Source organism: Dendronephthya gigantea, unplaced genomic scaffold (genome assembly GCF_004324835.1).
Source record: "Dendronephthya gigantea isolate DGI-Jeju-01 unplaced genomic scaffold, DenGig_1.0 000000F, whole genome shotgun sequence".
NCBI classification, from domain to species: Eukaryota; Metazoa; Cnidaria; class Anthozoa; order Malacalcyonacea; family Nephtheidae; genus Dendronephthya; species Dendronephthya gigantea.
In genome coordinates, this window is record NW_021163010.1 from 5,533,561 (window position 1) to 5,546,552 (window position 12,992).

The 12,992-nt window shown below is 37.3% G+C and overlaps 3 protein-coding genes across 3 annotated transcripts; all 3 read left to right on the forward strand.

The window, feature by feature from the left end:
* The first annotated feature begins 612 nt into the window (after positions 1-612).
* Positions 613-9,222, forward strand: LOC114518788 (PHD finger protein 14-like). Its single transcript, XM_028538780.1, has 26 exons — positions 613-656; positions 801-935; positions 1,210-1,472; positions 1,548-1,621; positions 1,692-1,747; positions 1,879-1,988; positions 2,076-2,131; positions 2,382-2,493; positions 2,568-2,662; positions 2,790-2,838; positions 3,394-3,459; positions 3,576-3,647; positions 3,969-4,044; positions 4,324-4,368; positions 4,657-4,709; positions 4,932-5,007; positions 5,113-5,219; positions 5,719-5,814; positions 6,080-6,174; positions 6,460-6,591; positions 7,037-7,172; positions 7,442-7,534; positions 7,740-7,837; positions 7,980-8,034; positions 8,149-8,202; positions 8,571-9,222. Exons 1-26 carry the CDS (start codon positions 620-622, stop codon positions 8,721-8,723), a joined length of 2,394 nt encoding a protein of 797 aa, XP_028394581.1. The 5' UTR covers positions 613-619; the 3' UTR covers positions 8,724-9,222.
* A 55-nt stretch (positions 9,223-9,277) lies between these two features.
* On the forward strand, positions 9,278-10,906 carry LOC114518798. The gene has a single exon (XM_028538790.1). The coding sequence runs from the start codon at positions 9,300-9,302 to the stop codon at positions 10,557-10,559; it is 1,260 nt and encodes a 419-aa protein (XP_028394591.1). The 5' UTR covers positions 9,278-9,299; the 3' UTR covers positions 10,560-10,906.
* Positions 10,907-11,058: 152 nt separating this feature from the next.
* On the forward strand, positions 11,059-12,946 carry LOC114520809 (uncharacterized protein C1orf146-like). Its single transcript, XM_028541145.1, has 5 exons — positions 11,059-11,167; positions 11,274-11,403; positions 11,897-11,975; positions 12,398-12,515; positions 12,800-12,946. Exons 1-5 carry the CDS (start codon positions 11,059-11,061, stop codon positions 12,940-12,942), a joined length of 579 nt encoding a protein of 192 aa, XP_028396946.1. The 3' UTR covers positions 12,943-12,946.
* The last annotated feature ends 46 nt before the right edge of the window (positions 12,947-12,992 follow it).

Here is a 12,992-nt window from a genome sequence, read left to right on the forward strand (position 1 = left end):
AACCAAAAGGCAAAGCTTTTTCTTCAAGGCCAAAGAGTATTGAAGAGGGTAATCTGTTGCCTGATGTTGAAGTACAATTTCAGCTGTGAAATTAGTTGCGAATGTTGAAAATTTTTAATGAATCTACCAAATGAAATACGCTGTTTTAATGGTCGACTGAATGCTTGTCCTATGTAAAGTTGCATTGTAAGCATGTTTGGCGCTCATATACATCGACTTAGCACTTGGGAGACCATTGTCTTCAACACTAGATCATGTGCTAAACGACTATGTTTATTTGATTTACTTTATCCTATTCTTTATCCTAAAATGGAGATGTTTGGCCTCGAACCCCCAGTTTGAAACATGCGACAGCATTGCCTTCGCGACTAGACGGCAGAACTTCTGGCGAATTACTACATTATGGAACACCATATATTGATAATTTGATATTAGAAACTGAACGGAAACAACTCTAATGCCTTAAAAATACTGCCTTTTCCTGATTCCTTTCGTGGAAATTTAATGGAAATTTAAACATATAATATGTTGTTTGTAGAATTTTTTTCAATTTATGGAAATTCCAGCCTTGCTAAATAGAAATTGCAAATTTGAAAGTGGAAGCACCCTAGAAATCAAGATGGAGGACGAACGTGCTAAGTTTTTAAATTCTATTTGTAAGTGTAACACCATTCGTAGCCTTCGAGTACCCGGACATTAATCTAGATAGAAACGTATGTTCTTTTCTCCAAATGAGCAGCTAAATGAGGGAAGGTTAAAGTCTATCATTATTCCGTCAATATCTTCATATTTATTTATAGTAAAACGAGGACCAAACAAGAGGCGAATCAAGCCTGCAGAGAATAATGATCTACTTCAGCTTGCTCTTTGTTATGAAGATGGTAGTGAAGATGACGATGAAGATTTTCAAATGGGAAGTGATGATGAAGATGATGGTACGAATTAGGAAACCGTAAGCCTAACTGCAGGGGGTGCCAATTGCCAAAATTATGCATTTTTTGCAGACGAAATTGTATAATGTTTTGGTGAAACTGTACCTAAATACATAAATCTGTCAACGTAAAAGGTTTTCAGTATAATCTTGTCCACAAGATAATTTAAGATTATTTTTCCTCAATCAAATTGCCTTAAAATCATAAGAGAAATCCCAGATAAGTCCTTGAATTTTATATTGACCAAAGAGCACAAACATTTAATTTTATTTATTAGGAAGTTGGAGTGAGGCAGAGAGTGATGAAGAAAAACATAATGTTTCACAAGATCCAACAAAATCAAAACAACCTGATGCAGGAACACAACAAACAGGAAGCCAACAAACTAACAATGATGAAAATGATGATGAGGATGATACAAGTGATGAAGATGAAGGTAGCTCTGGCTCCCCATCCGATAAACCAAGGAAAGTTGAAGACATGATGGAACAATTAAAAGAAACAAAACCAAACAGTGAAGCTAAAACACCGCAAAAGATGGTAAGGGATGCAAGCTGGAAGGTAGTATCACCTTTAAAGTCATGTAACTAACACGTGAATATATTTTTTTGCAAGGTACAAAATAAAACTTTAGAGTTTAAGGACTCACTCAAAGTTCTAATTTGTGGTATATGTTTGGAAGACAATAGGTAAGAAACCTTGTGGTCTTTATTGTGTTCTACTTCCTATCTGTGTGCTTCTTATCAACTTTTCCCACAGTGATGAGGATGATGAAATTGTTGAATGTGATAATTGTGGAATCTCTGTTCATGAAAGTAAGGCTAATGATTATTATATGTATTATATTTTTGCCTTATCATACATCTAGTGAAATTACCTGGTCCTACATGTTGCGAACTTATAAATGTTAATACCCAGTCCTGATGTGCTGTGCATATTTCTTTAGGCTGTTTTGGGATTGATACCGGAGATGATGCAAACTCTAATGACTCATCAGACTCAGAATCTTCTACTGAGCCATGGTTTTGTGATGCATGTAAAAGTGGAATCACTCCTGTAAGTACCATAAGGGAATCACAAGATCGGATGAGGTATTTAATTATATGTAACTGTGTATAGTAAATTTATATTTTCTGTGTTTAGGAATGCGAGCTATGTCCCAATTTAGATGGTATATTCAAAGAAACTTTGCGTGGACAGTATGTATATTCATAGTAGGACCATGGTATATTCAGAATATATTTCAGATCTATGCTAGTGGTTCATTAAAGTTGGAACACAAATGTGTTCTATAAAAAACGGTACTCCTTTAAAAAAAGCATGAAAACAGAGGAAAACCTTTCATTTTGTTCTTATCATATTTTTTGCTCTGGTCATCCATGCACAACACTATTTATTTAGACAGGAATTTCAAGCACTAAAAGAGACCTGTTTCTTTTGCCCCTGTAGATGGGTGCATCTTGTGTGTGCACTGTATACGCCTGGTATCACTTTTGATATCCCTGAAAAGCTTGAAGGTGTTGTTTTGATTGACATGCCAGCCTCAAAGTGGGGTGCAAAGGTATACTAGTGTCATAGTAAGCCAACAAAAACCTTCTCCATTTGTAGGAAGCATATCATTCATCTTTTGTTTAGGAATGCAACTTGTGCGAGGACCCAAGTCTGAGTAGAACTGGTGTTTGTATCGGATGTGATGCCGGGTTGTGTAAAACATTCTTCCATGCTTCATGGTTTGTTTAACATACTTTTGAAACTATCCTAGACCAGACTAATTTTTGTATTCTGTTCTACTTGTCTTTGATAGATTACTGTATGGCATTTTTAATTAACAATGCATGATCAATGCTCATTATCTAGTGCACAAAAGAAAGGATTATTATCTGAACTACCTGAAGAGGATGATGAGGTATAATTGTATTTTAACCAGGATGGGAACTCACTTACCATATGCAGAAGCAACCATGCCTCTGTTTTCGTTTATGGTGCATGCTAAGTACGAATCTGACGAATGTGAAACTTAAATGACATCATGGCGGAATTTTAGACAGAATTACATTCGTTTTTCTTATATGGGAAGACACTATTATTGCCACTTTCGCTTTCTGGAATAAATTATTTTCCATTGACTGATAGCTTCTTAGAAGTGTGAACATATGACGTTCAGATTTTAGTTTTTCAAGCAAAAAACCCTCTCGACTATTCAACTAATGTCGCTCCCTTCGTTGGGGGAGTTGGTATCTACGCGTCCGGTTTTCCCCAATACGAATAAAGTATTAATTCAGAAAATAAAGGTTTTATCATTTCTGGGAAAGAATGCCCCAAACTACGTAGAAACCTCCAAATTTGCCCAGCTTTCGCGAACAAATCATGATTTTTCGCGGTCAATGCTCTTGGCGCCTCTTGCTGTTTTTTCACACTCGTGATTTCTTGGACTGTAGCACCGGATTGTTCTAATTTACAGGATGTGGCTGATCCACTTTATGCACATTGTAAGCTTCATCTCGATAAATCAATTGCTAAGAAAAAGGTAAATATTATAATGTTTCCTAATCGCAAGTTTGATTCCCCTACATACCTTGATAACCGCATTCCTGGTTATGAAATACTGTTCATCACTTCATCTTCGGGTATTTCTATCTTTAGCGCCAGGCTTACTTAACGTACGTTTCTAACGTGAGGAAGTTTAAACAGATTGATGTCGATATGAACCATAAGGTATATAAGCAAATTAAATTTCAGCGAAAATCTGTATATGACAATGTTTCACAGAATTCGAAAGTTCTATAGGCCTGTTTATACACTTGCAATTTTTGCTGCGATTTTCTTCTATTGATAGATGTGAACGAGTGAATAGACGTGAATTACGGATGTTCAAATTAATAAGAGCTGTTATACATCACAGCATTCGTAACTAATTCACTCGTTCGCATCTATCAAAAAGAGAAAATCGCACATAAAATCGCAGCAAAAGTTGCGACAAAAGTTTAAACGGGCCCTATATGAAAGGTGTTGCAATGAAGTGAAATTTTGTTTTAGTCAAGGGTGGAGGAGTCGTTACAGGTCGCTAGAGAAGTTTATAGAAAACAAAGGGAGGAGAGAACCCCACCGCCTGGTAAATATTTAGCGACAGTAATTACACAGCTGCTGTTGCCCTTGACAAGAAAGTGAACCGATAGTTACATCTGCATAATTTAAATCGATTCTAAATGCTGTTAGGTATTGAAAAAACAATCGCTCCTAAGAATATATAAAAAAAAGGAACTGGTTAGCATATGCATGTCCTCGGGTTAACTCGAGTCGGTCTTTGAACAATCTGCCTCAGATTTCCCCTCTGTTTTGTGACATTGTTTATCTCCCACAATGAAGTTTGATAAAAAAATGCTGTTTTTAGCTCCAAGAGAAAAAGTTGCTCGTTCAATACTCTCTTGTCCATCAGGTAAACATATAGGGCTAATTTAGGTTATTTAACCACGTATATGCACTTCCACAATATATTACGGTTGAAATGCAAAAACACTTTGAATAAATTTTGGTTAATCTAACCAGACCTGGGTTGTTTGCCCAACTATACATAACACACTAACAACTTTCCTACTGTAATACTGCTATAAAGATGTGATTATTTAACCTAGAAAGAGGTTGCATGAATTAATCGTTATGTATTGGGTGAACAATTACCCAATTTCTATGAAGTGTATATATTAATATTCCTTACCGTATGTAGTTTTTCGTCATTTACTGAAGAAGGCAGAGTTACTTGGATTTGTTTCACATCAGGTAAACATATTCTTTTTCTTTTTTCTGAAATTTTAGACCTTACAAAATACAACTTTTTGAGTATCATTAATTCGAACATATCCTTGTATGATTAAGATTCCAGCCATGATTTGTTATATCAATTCCCCTCTTTTTTACTTTTGCAGTTTTATCCGTCTTTTGTGTCACGCTCGTAACTTTTTGCGACGTATTTTCTCATTGTTGAGCGCCTTATTTCTCTAGTCTGGTCTAACCAACATGCGAAGAAAATGGCATATTCCAGCTGCGCTCACAGTCGGTTTTGTCAACTACTTTTACGGTAACTGAAGGCACAAACGATATCTTCAACTATAGATTGCAGCTATTTAACTGTTTATTCCGAACTAGAATTTATGTGTAAAAATGTTCACCCCTTAACTGGCAGAACGCGGTAATCGAATGAAAAACATGAAGACGAGGCTTGAAGAGTCGACGAGCAACAATAAGAAACTGCAAGAAGAGGAACGAACGTTGAGATTAAAATATGAGCAGGTTTGTTTTTGACTACGATATGATTCAGGCTGAACCTTGAGTTGCATGGCCTGGGATATCGGATCTTCGATTTACTTCTCTGTACATCAACGAACATCAACGCATTTGACATCTTAGTGAATTTACCGATATATGGGTAAATAAATGCATTCAACTTCGGCAGGCAAAATATTCTAAGAGATTCATAAAAGGTGAATCAAGCCAGTGTTTTTATTTGTAACGACAGTGTCGAGATCATACATGTGTATTGGGCCTGGTTCACCCCTAAAATCGGGGGATCCCTTGTATCATTTTCTAAGAAAGTGGAAAAATATAAGAACATTAAAGTACCTTGAAACTATAAAAACAGTAATGACGAGCGAAAGCCCTTCTTTTATAGCTACAGTTTTCATGTAAATAATCGATGTGTCGAGATTCTTGTATTTTAACTTGTGTTAACTACACTATACAATGCGTTTCAGTGATTAATTCGTCAACATCATTCATATTTTGCTTGCAGTTGTCTCAAAGTACGAAGGAAGTGACGTCACAACGTGAAACTATTGAAAACAAGTGTTTTGAATTGCATGATTTGCTTTGTCAACTGGCGGGAAAGGTGAAAATTTAATGCGTCATTTCTTGTGTGTTGAATAGTAACTGCATGATTCTGCCAGATCTCAACATAATGACTAACAGGTTATCTGAAAGCGCGGGAAAGAAATTGTAGTCGAATGCAAATCCACTTCTCGGTTAAAGGCATTCCATTACAGGGGCGCTGGCCTGTAATTCTCTTTTCTCCGGGATATTTCATTATCTATAAGCGTCACTCCGTTCTTTTCTTCCTTTTGTTCGTAATGAAGCTTTAAAAATTTCTTTAATAGATAGATCTTCAGGAGATAGAATTGCCTGATATTTTAAAAGAATTCAAGAGTAAAAAAGACGACGTTCAGCCCAAGGAGGAGTTAAAACTTAGCGTGTAAGTGGAAACACGCTGCTCTAACATCTCATCTAAACCAGCCGTTCTGCGACGAGAAAGGGGTCTGGAAGACTGGAACTAGAGGCAAAATAGTTAATGAACAATGACGTTTGACTGAGATAAAAAAATAATTAGAATTTTTGGGGGTCGTGTGTTAATAACCGAGTTTGTGAGACGGTCGCTCGGAGTTGGCACTACAGTTTGAAATAACCGAGAAAATTCGCTCAAACAGAGAGAACTAGTTCAAAAAAAAGAATATTGATTTACAAAACTTTTTTGATATAGTTGCTCGAAGTGTGAGAAATCAGACAACCAGCATTTGATGGTAGACTGTGACACATGTCACAGTTACTATCATTTGGCATGCGTGGATCCACCGCTAACGAGGATGCCCAAGAAATCAAGTACATTGTTGTGGTAATTATCAAATATAGCTACTTGTAAAGTTGTGTTAAACGATAGATCACAAAAACATGGTAGCAAACTGGAACTGCAAACACGCCCAGATGAAACGTTGTTGGAAACCACTTTGTTCACATGGTGTGGTGATCTTTTATAAGTGCTTTTAAATCATACCATAAGTACAGTTAATAAGCATAGTTTCAAGTGCGATTAAACGGGCAAACGTGTGAGAACTTTGCTGTTTTTGATACTCTTCGTGTATGTTTTTCCCAAATTTCACGAAAGATTTGTTGTGGAGTGATAAGTGCAATTACATTTGAAATTGAGCTGCAGTGGGATTTCAAAAGTAATTGCACCTCTTGTAGCCAATCAAAGCCAAACTTTCACATTCTACAGTATAATTATATATCGGTGCAAGTGATTACCGAACTGCATGTCTAGAGTTCTCTGTTTTTCTTAGGCAGTGCACAGAATGTGACAGCAGCAGTAGTGAAGATGAGGACAATAAAGTAGATCCAAATGATAACACGTCACTTTTAGAAAGTCGACAAAAGCGTAACATTAAAGAACCGACAAAATTCACTCCAGGAAGGGATGTAAGTATGCGTGCTGAGCGCAGCTTTATAAAAAGGCAAAGCAGTGGGTCTGACTAATTGTGGTGTTTATTTAATGGGATCAACAGTAATATTCTCGCGTGGCTTCCAGGCCCAAAAGATAGATATTTTAAAAAGTTAATATTGAAGTCTCTACTTTCTATACTATGAGATTTTTTGAACAGGGAAATTACTTTTACTGAAATTACTGGAGAAATATACAGTCGACTAACTTGAGTATTAACTAATTTGACCTACATTGTTTATCTCAGCCTGACAAGAAAAAGAAAAGAACGTACAAACGGACTAAGAAGCAAGCAACGACAAACCCTGTTAAATATAGGAAAGTGGAGAAACCTAGACCGGTAGGTAAACCTTTGCTAAGGATTTGCATGTGATTCATGGTCAATAATGAAAAGAGAGAAGTTTTAGTTTTAGGTGTGAGAATTGGGAGCATTTTTTAACTATTTATTCACTATTTTATTTTATACATGACACTTTTATATACATAGATTGCATATGCATGCATATTCAGAATCGTTAATTCTCGTTTTTTGGTTTGTTGTTTAGCGTAAAGCTCGTGCAGTTTATAACAAAAGGAAGCCAGACGATGTCAGGAGTACATGTGAAACATGTGGGAAAGCCGGAGATAATTCAAACCTCGTCAGGTATCTGTAGCATTCAGGGCTGTCAATTTCACAAAGCAAACGTATCCTGGATTACGGTATATTCTAGCATATCTCTAAGGTACTCGAATTAGTTGTGTTAAACAATAATAATATAATGAAATTACCATTTCGTGATTTGCAGATGTGATGAATGTAAAAATTGTTTCCATTTTGGTTGCCTTGATCCTCCAACTAAGGTAAAACGAATTTTGTACTTTATTCAATAAAACCAGATTAGTTGGTATATGGACACTGTAAACAATGATAAAGATTCAAAAATAAGAGCTAATTATTATCTCTCCCCTCTTCAGACAAATCCAAAACCAAAAGGTTACTCTTGGTACTGCACTGATTGTGATGACACGGTGAGTATCAGCATAAGCTAGTTAGTTCGAACGCTTTGATTAGAAAATAAGCTCTTGATGTAAAATAGTCTGTTCAGTCCGTAAGAAAAAGCCATGCAAGACTAGTTAGTAGTTCCTATATAGTCTCTTTTCATCAGTTTCTTTGAACTTGAACAAAAAAGATATTGAGAACAATTTTCTTCATAGTTGTTAACTATTGAACAGTGTCATATATGTAGGCTGCAATATTCTCATAAACAATGTCATATATAGCCACCCTATCCTCTTGTAGTATATTAATTGTTTCCAGATCAGTGGATATCCCAATGTGGCCCTATCACAAATCAGTCGTATTTTCCACATCTGAGTTTTTATTCTCCCCTATATAGCCTGAGGAAGATAGCGAAGATGAAGAAACAAAAGAAGAAAACAAAGATGAACGTCAGAAGTTAGCTGAGCAAGAAACAAACGACGATGATAAAAAAAACATACCGAAAGTGGAAGCCATGGAAACAGACGAAACAAACAACGAAAAAGAGTAGACTTTTTTACACCAAAGAAGATTTCATTTGTGTTTTGTCGATTTTTTTACTAAACAGTTCTTTTATCCCGGCAGTAAGCGTGTACTTACGTTCGCATTACTATACGAACTGTGCGTGTTGTTTTACCAGAACTGTACTCGCCACAATTTATTTCCGCAGTTAATGATTAACCAAGGCTTTTTTCATTGTTACCCAAATAAATAGTGGACATTCAAACTTCGATCCAGGACGGTCGATAAAAGGCTAGGAGAGTGGCAGCGTCTTCAAATACCAACTACAATTTGGTCATATATTTGTTAACCAGCACACTGGCCAGACAGACTCGCAATGGACATATCCTTGGTCTTATTACACATGGTTCACGGTTGATAAGATCTAGAATCTTTTAAATTTTACTCACCCATTTTTCTCGATTATTTTTATTTTGCACGCCTTCCTCGATTGACATGCCATATTACTGGTCATTAAAATTTTGACCTATCACCGTTATTTTGATACGCTATTTCCGGTTTCGTGTTACTTGTCGCACGGTTTCGGACAATAAACACGTGTGAAGTAAACAAGAGAGTGTTCACGATGGCCTTTACGTATCGTGTGCTGTTAAAACCTAGTGATATTTGCTTTAAACAGAAGCTACTGCCTTCTTCATTCGATGACGGAATTCCTCTGCGAGAAACGCTGCAGCAACTTGCAAACGAAGAAGTTCTAATCGAAGACCTGCCAAGCATTGATGTTGTTTGGTGTCACAAACAATGGGTTTGGTACACGCTAAACAACCGCAGATTGTGGGTATTTCGCGAGCTAGAAAAGCTCAAAAAGTGTCGGTATATTGCGACGAGACGTGTCGAAAACATCGAGCATGTGACTGACTTTCCTTTATACGGTTCTGCAGAGTTGATTGGCGAGAGCAATATTGTTGAGTGGGACGAAGATGGCTGCAGAATAACCCTTTTCAATAGCGGTGCGAAAAAAGATGCAAGCTCTAAAGTTAAAACTGCCGACGACAAGCTAAAGAAGGAGGCTCAAAATGGTACAATACGGCGGGATTGGCGGGAGCTCACTCCGTTGTCCGTAACAGTGCGTTGGAAAGAACCGACCAAAAGCGGCGATGACGAGCAAAGAGTTGTCACGCCTGACCCAGGTGTGAAGTCAGATAAACAAGCTGTTCCTGAAAAAGGTACCCAATGTAATGAAAGTCCAAGAGAGCGTAAAGATTCTGGCTATTCTGGCTCATCAAGTGGTCGTACTTCGCCTAAGACTATTACTATCAGCGATGACGAGACAGAATACGAAACTGTATTCAGCGAGACAGAATTTTCCCAGACCCAGGAGAGAAAATCCAGCAGCCGTTTCAGTAGGTTCCGACGTGATCGGACTTCGTTTCCGTCAAAAGATTCTTCTCCTTCAAGCAAGAAAGCCTCTCCATTGCGTTCGGCAAATTCTCGCCGCTTTTCTCCACCACGTTCAAGTAGAACTCGGACCTCTCCAGCAAACTGTCGTTTGGGAAGAACCAGATGTAGACGACGTGAAAGAGTGTGTCGTCCGCCAGCCAGAGATGCTTTGAGAGCATTGATGTCCCGTCGCAGAGGACGGCACGACGAATTGATGTTCTTATTACATCACGGAGGAAAGTCGAGATTGGAGCAACTTGCAATGAAGACCGAGCTGATGAATACCTGTGGCTTTTGCTTCAAAAGTTTCAAAGCTGGAGTTAGTCTCTCGCAGCACATTGAAGAGCTCAAACATTGGGCATGTACTCGTTGTGGAAAGTATTTTGAGAGCTATACTGCACTGGGACAGCATAAATTGGCTCTTGATCATTGTAACGTTTATTAAAGTGAAACAAGTCGCTAATCCTTCACTGGCTTGATGTTGCAAGTCTTTGGAATGTTTTTATGTTCTGCCACAATTTAAAATGACGGCGTTGTTGTTTTGTTGAATTGTACCGTTTGTACAAAGTACGAACTGTATAAAATGTACATTCGAAAACAGTATGATACTACCTGAAAGTATTTGGAATGTTATGTGCTGCCAAAATTGTAAAATGGACGGCTTTGTTCTGTTTAATTATTCGGGGCGAGATCCGGAGTACGGACTGTAAATTTACATTCCTTTGTAAAATGTAAATAATGTACTTTATAAAATGTTTTGTTTAGTTGTGAAATTAATATCTTGAGTGAGCTTTCCGGTGTTATTCGATCTTTTAAGGGCTCAAGACGTCTGATCATGCTAAAGTTTTGCGCACGCTTTATTGCGGGATGCTAAACCGGGGGGGTACTTGTATTGTTGCTGTGGTGTTCGCGGGAAATTTAAAATATACTAACCAAAAACAAACATGCAGGAAAGTTCCGTTTGTATCGATGAAAAATGGCCAGTTATTATACATTCATCTCTTCAGACTACTGAACTCTTCTCCCAGTTGAAGGATATTCACAGAGTTCGCGGTATTTATATTTCTCTATCGCTAGCGATATGTTTTGTTTTGGGTTAAACGTGAAGCTCGAGATACTGATACATTTTAGTTTTTTTATATTTTTCCATTTCTTTTAGTTTCAGAAAACATAATTGAAAACTCTGTGATTTTTCCAAAGTCTGCAGTTGCCTTTCTGATATTTGACATTCGTGATATCGAATCACAAAACGATCAGTCTGGTGCATTGGACGGGAAAATGGTCGAAAGGTACATTTAAACCGCCACTGTTTTCAGGCTTGTGGATGCACTTGAAGCACTTCTCAGTTTCTGATCACGCATGAGTTTCCTAGTGTCCACCCACGATATGGTCACTGAAACCTATCTATTTTAGAGTTTCAAAGTTTGGTCAAGTTCATAGAAATGGTTTCATTTTAACAACATCTGCTTCGATAGACGAAAAACACCTCGCCATATTATCAACATTGCAAGAAAGGTATGCATAGTTAAACTTTTCAGGTACTATAACAAGAAGCCGGATAGATACTTTCTGAAAGCTTAGGCGTAGGGATGAAAAGGAATGAAGATTTTTTTTTGACAAATGGTCCCAACCTTTTCCCATATTGTCTAAATAATTTTTTTCAAAGTTTTCATATTACTCATGTCTGGGGTATATGTGTTCACATATAGAATATAGGTGTCACTCCACCCCATCAATTTTTCTTACTAATATTTCTGTAATATTTGCCATTTTATTACTTAGGTTTTTTACTTTTTCTTTAACCTACTACCCTGCTCACAACTTCAAAGAATGCGTGTCGTTTATGCTGAATATTGCGAAGGTAAGCTTGAAATAAATTGACCTGAGTCCATCCATACAGGGTCGTAATTAGACTGCTTAATTGCGGGGGGGGTCATATTGGTATATTCCTGCTTTCCAAAGAAATCAGTCAGGCGTATTAAAGGCGAATATACGAATATGCGCCATCAGTGATATGCACCCCCCAAATTAAACTTCTAGCTACGGCCCTGATTCCACAGTCCAAGTTAGGCTTCAAGAGCGTAGCTAAATAAAGGACCTTACGGCCTTATTCACAACCAGAATGCTTTGCTTGTAGTATGATTAGTCATAATTATGGCAAAGCACAATGGTCTTAACAGTTAAGAGTAGTAGACCCATTAGAAAAAAAAACATACGAGCCCCTGCTCCATACGAAATAAGCCCCCCAGTTCTTTTTCTACACTCTTGCTAATACATTTCCAGGTAACTTCCAAACCAACGTCAACGTTGCTAAAAACCAGATTGGGTAATCTTGCTTCGTCTTCTTCGTCTGAAGAAGTTGTTCTCAACATTCTTTCAGCAATTGGGCTCAACTGTCACGGTATCCTTTTATTTGATTGGGGATTTTTTTCTAGAAAATCTTATCAGAATAGCTTTTAGTTAAGTCGGTTCATCTGTCTAGACACACTTGCGTGGGTGAAAGGATAGTTTGTGTGGACTGTGGGTAGTGATATTTTGTGTGATATCAAGAATTGGTCTCTCTCGTTTATCCAATAGGTACTGTGTTGTCGATCGTTAGTACTATTACAGAGTGAAAATGTCACTGTCAGTTATAAAACTGGCTCGTACATAGATGAATTGTAATCCTTAATTTCTTTATAATAGATTGCTTTGTTCTTCATCAAGGTTGCCAAAGCCTTTCGAATGTCGCTCGTGCTTCTATAGAACAACTAATGGACTGTAGTTTGGATCAGGAGACAGCCAGGAAAGTGTATAATTTTTTTCATAATAATGAATTGCCTATTTGAGCTTTCACGCAAATATACGTTGGCATGTTTAGGATCTTATGGCTAATTTA

What these genes read in the sequence shown, in the direction of transcription:
- LOC114518788 (XM_028538780.1), top strand. Translation starts at nt 620, where the DNA reads ATGGAGGACGAACGTGCTAAGTTTTTAAATTCTATTT. An exon ending in TAAGTTTTTAAATTCTATTT is followed by an intron (nt 657 to 800) that starts GTAAGTGTAACA and finishes ATTTATTTATAG; the next exon opens with TAAAACGAGGACCAAACAAG. An exon ending in TTTGTCAACTGGCGGGAAAG is followed by an intron (nt 5,815 to 6,079) that starts GTGAAAATTTAA and finishes TTTCTTTAATAG; the next exon opens with ATAGATCTTCAGGAGATAGA.
- LOC114518798 (XM_028538790.1), top strand. Translation starts at nt 9,300, where the DNA reads ATGGCCTTTACGTATCGTGTGCTGTTAAAACCTAGTGATATTTGCTTT.
- LOC114520809 (XM_028541145.1), top strand. Translation starts at nt 11,059, where the DNA reads ATGCAGGAAAGTTCCGTTTGTATCGATGAAAAATGGCCAGTTATTATA. An exon ending in GGATATTCACAGAGTTCGCG is followed by an intron (nt 11,168 to 11,273) that starts GTATTTATATTT and finishes CATTTCTTTTAG; the next exon opens with TTTCAGAAAACATAATTGAA. An exon ending in GACGGGAAAATGGTCGAAAG is followed by an intron (nt 11,404 to 11,896) that starts GTACATTTAAAC and finishes TTTATTACTTAG; the next exon opens with GTTTTTTACTTTTTCTTTAA.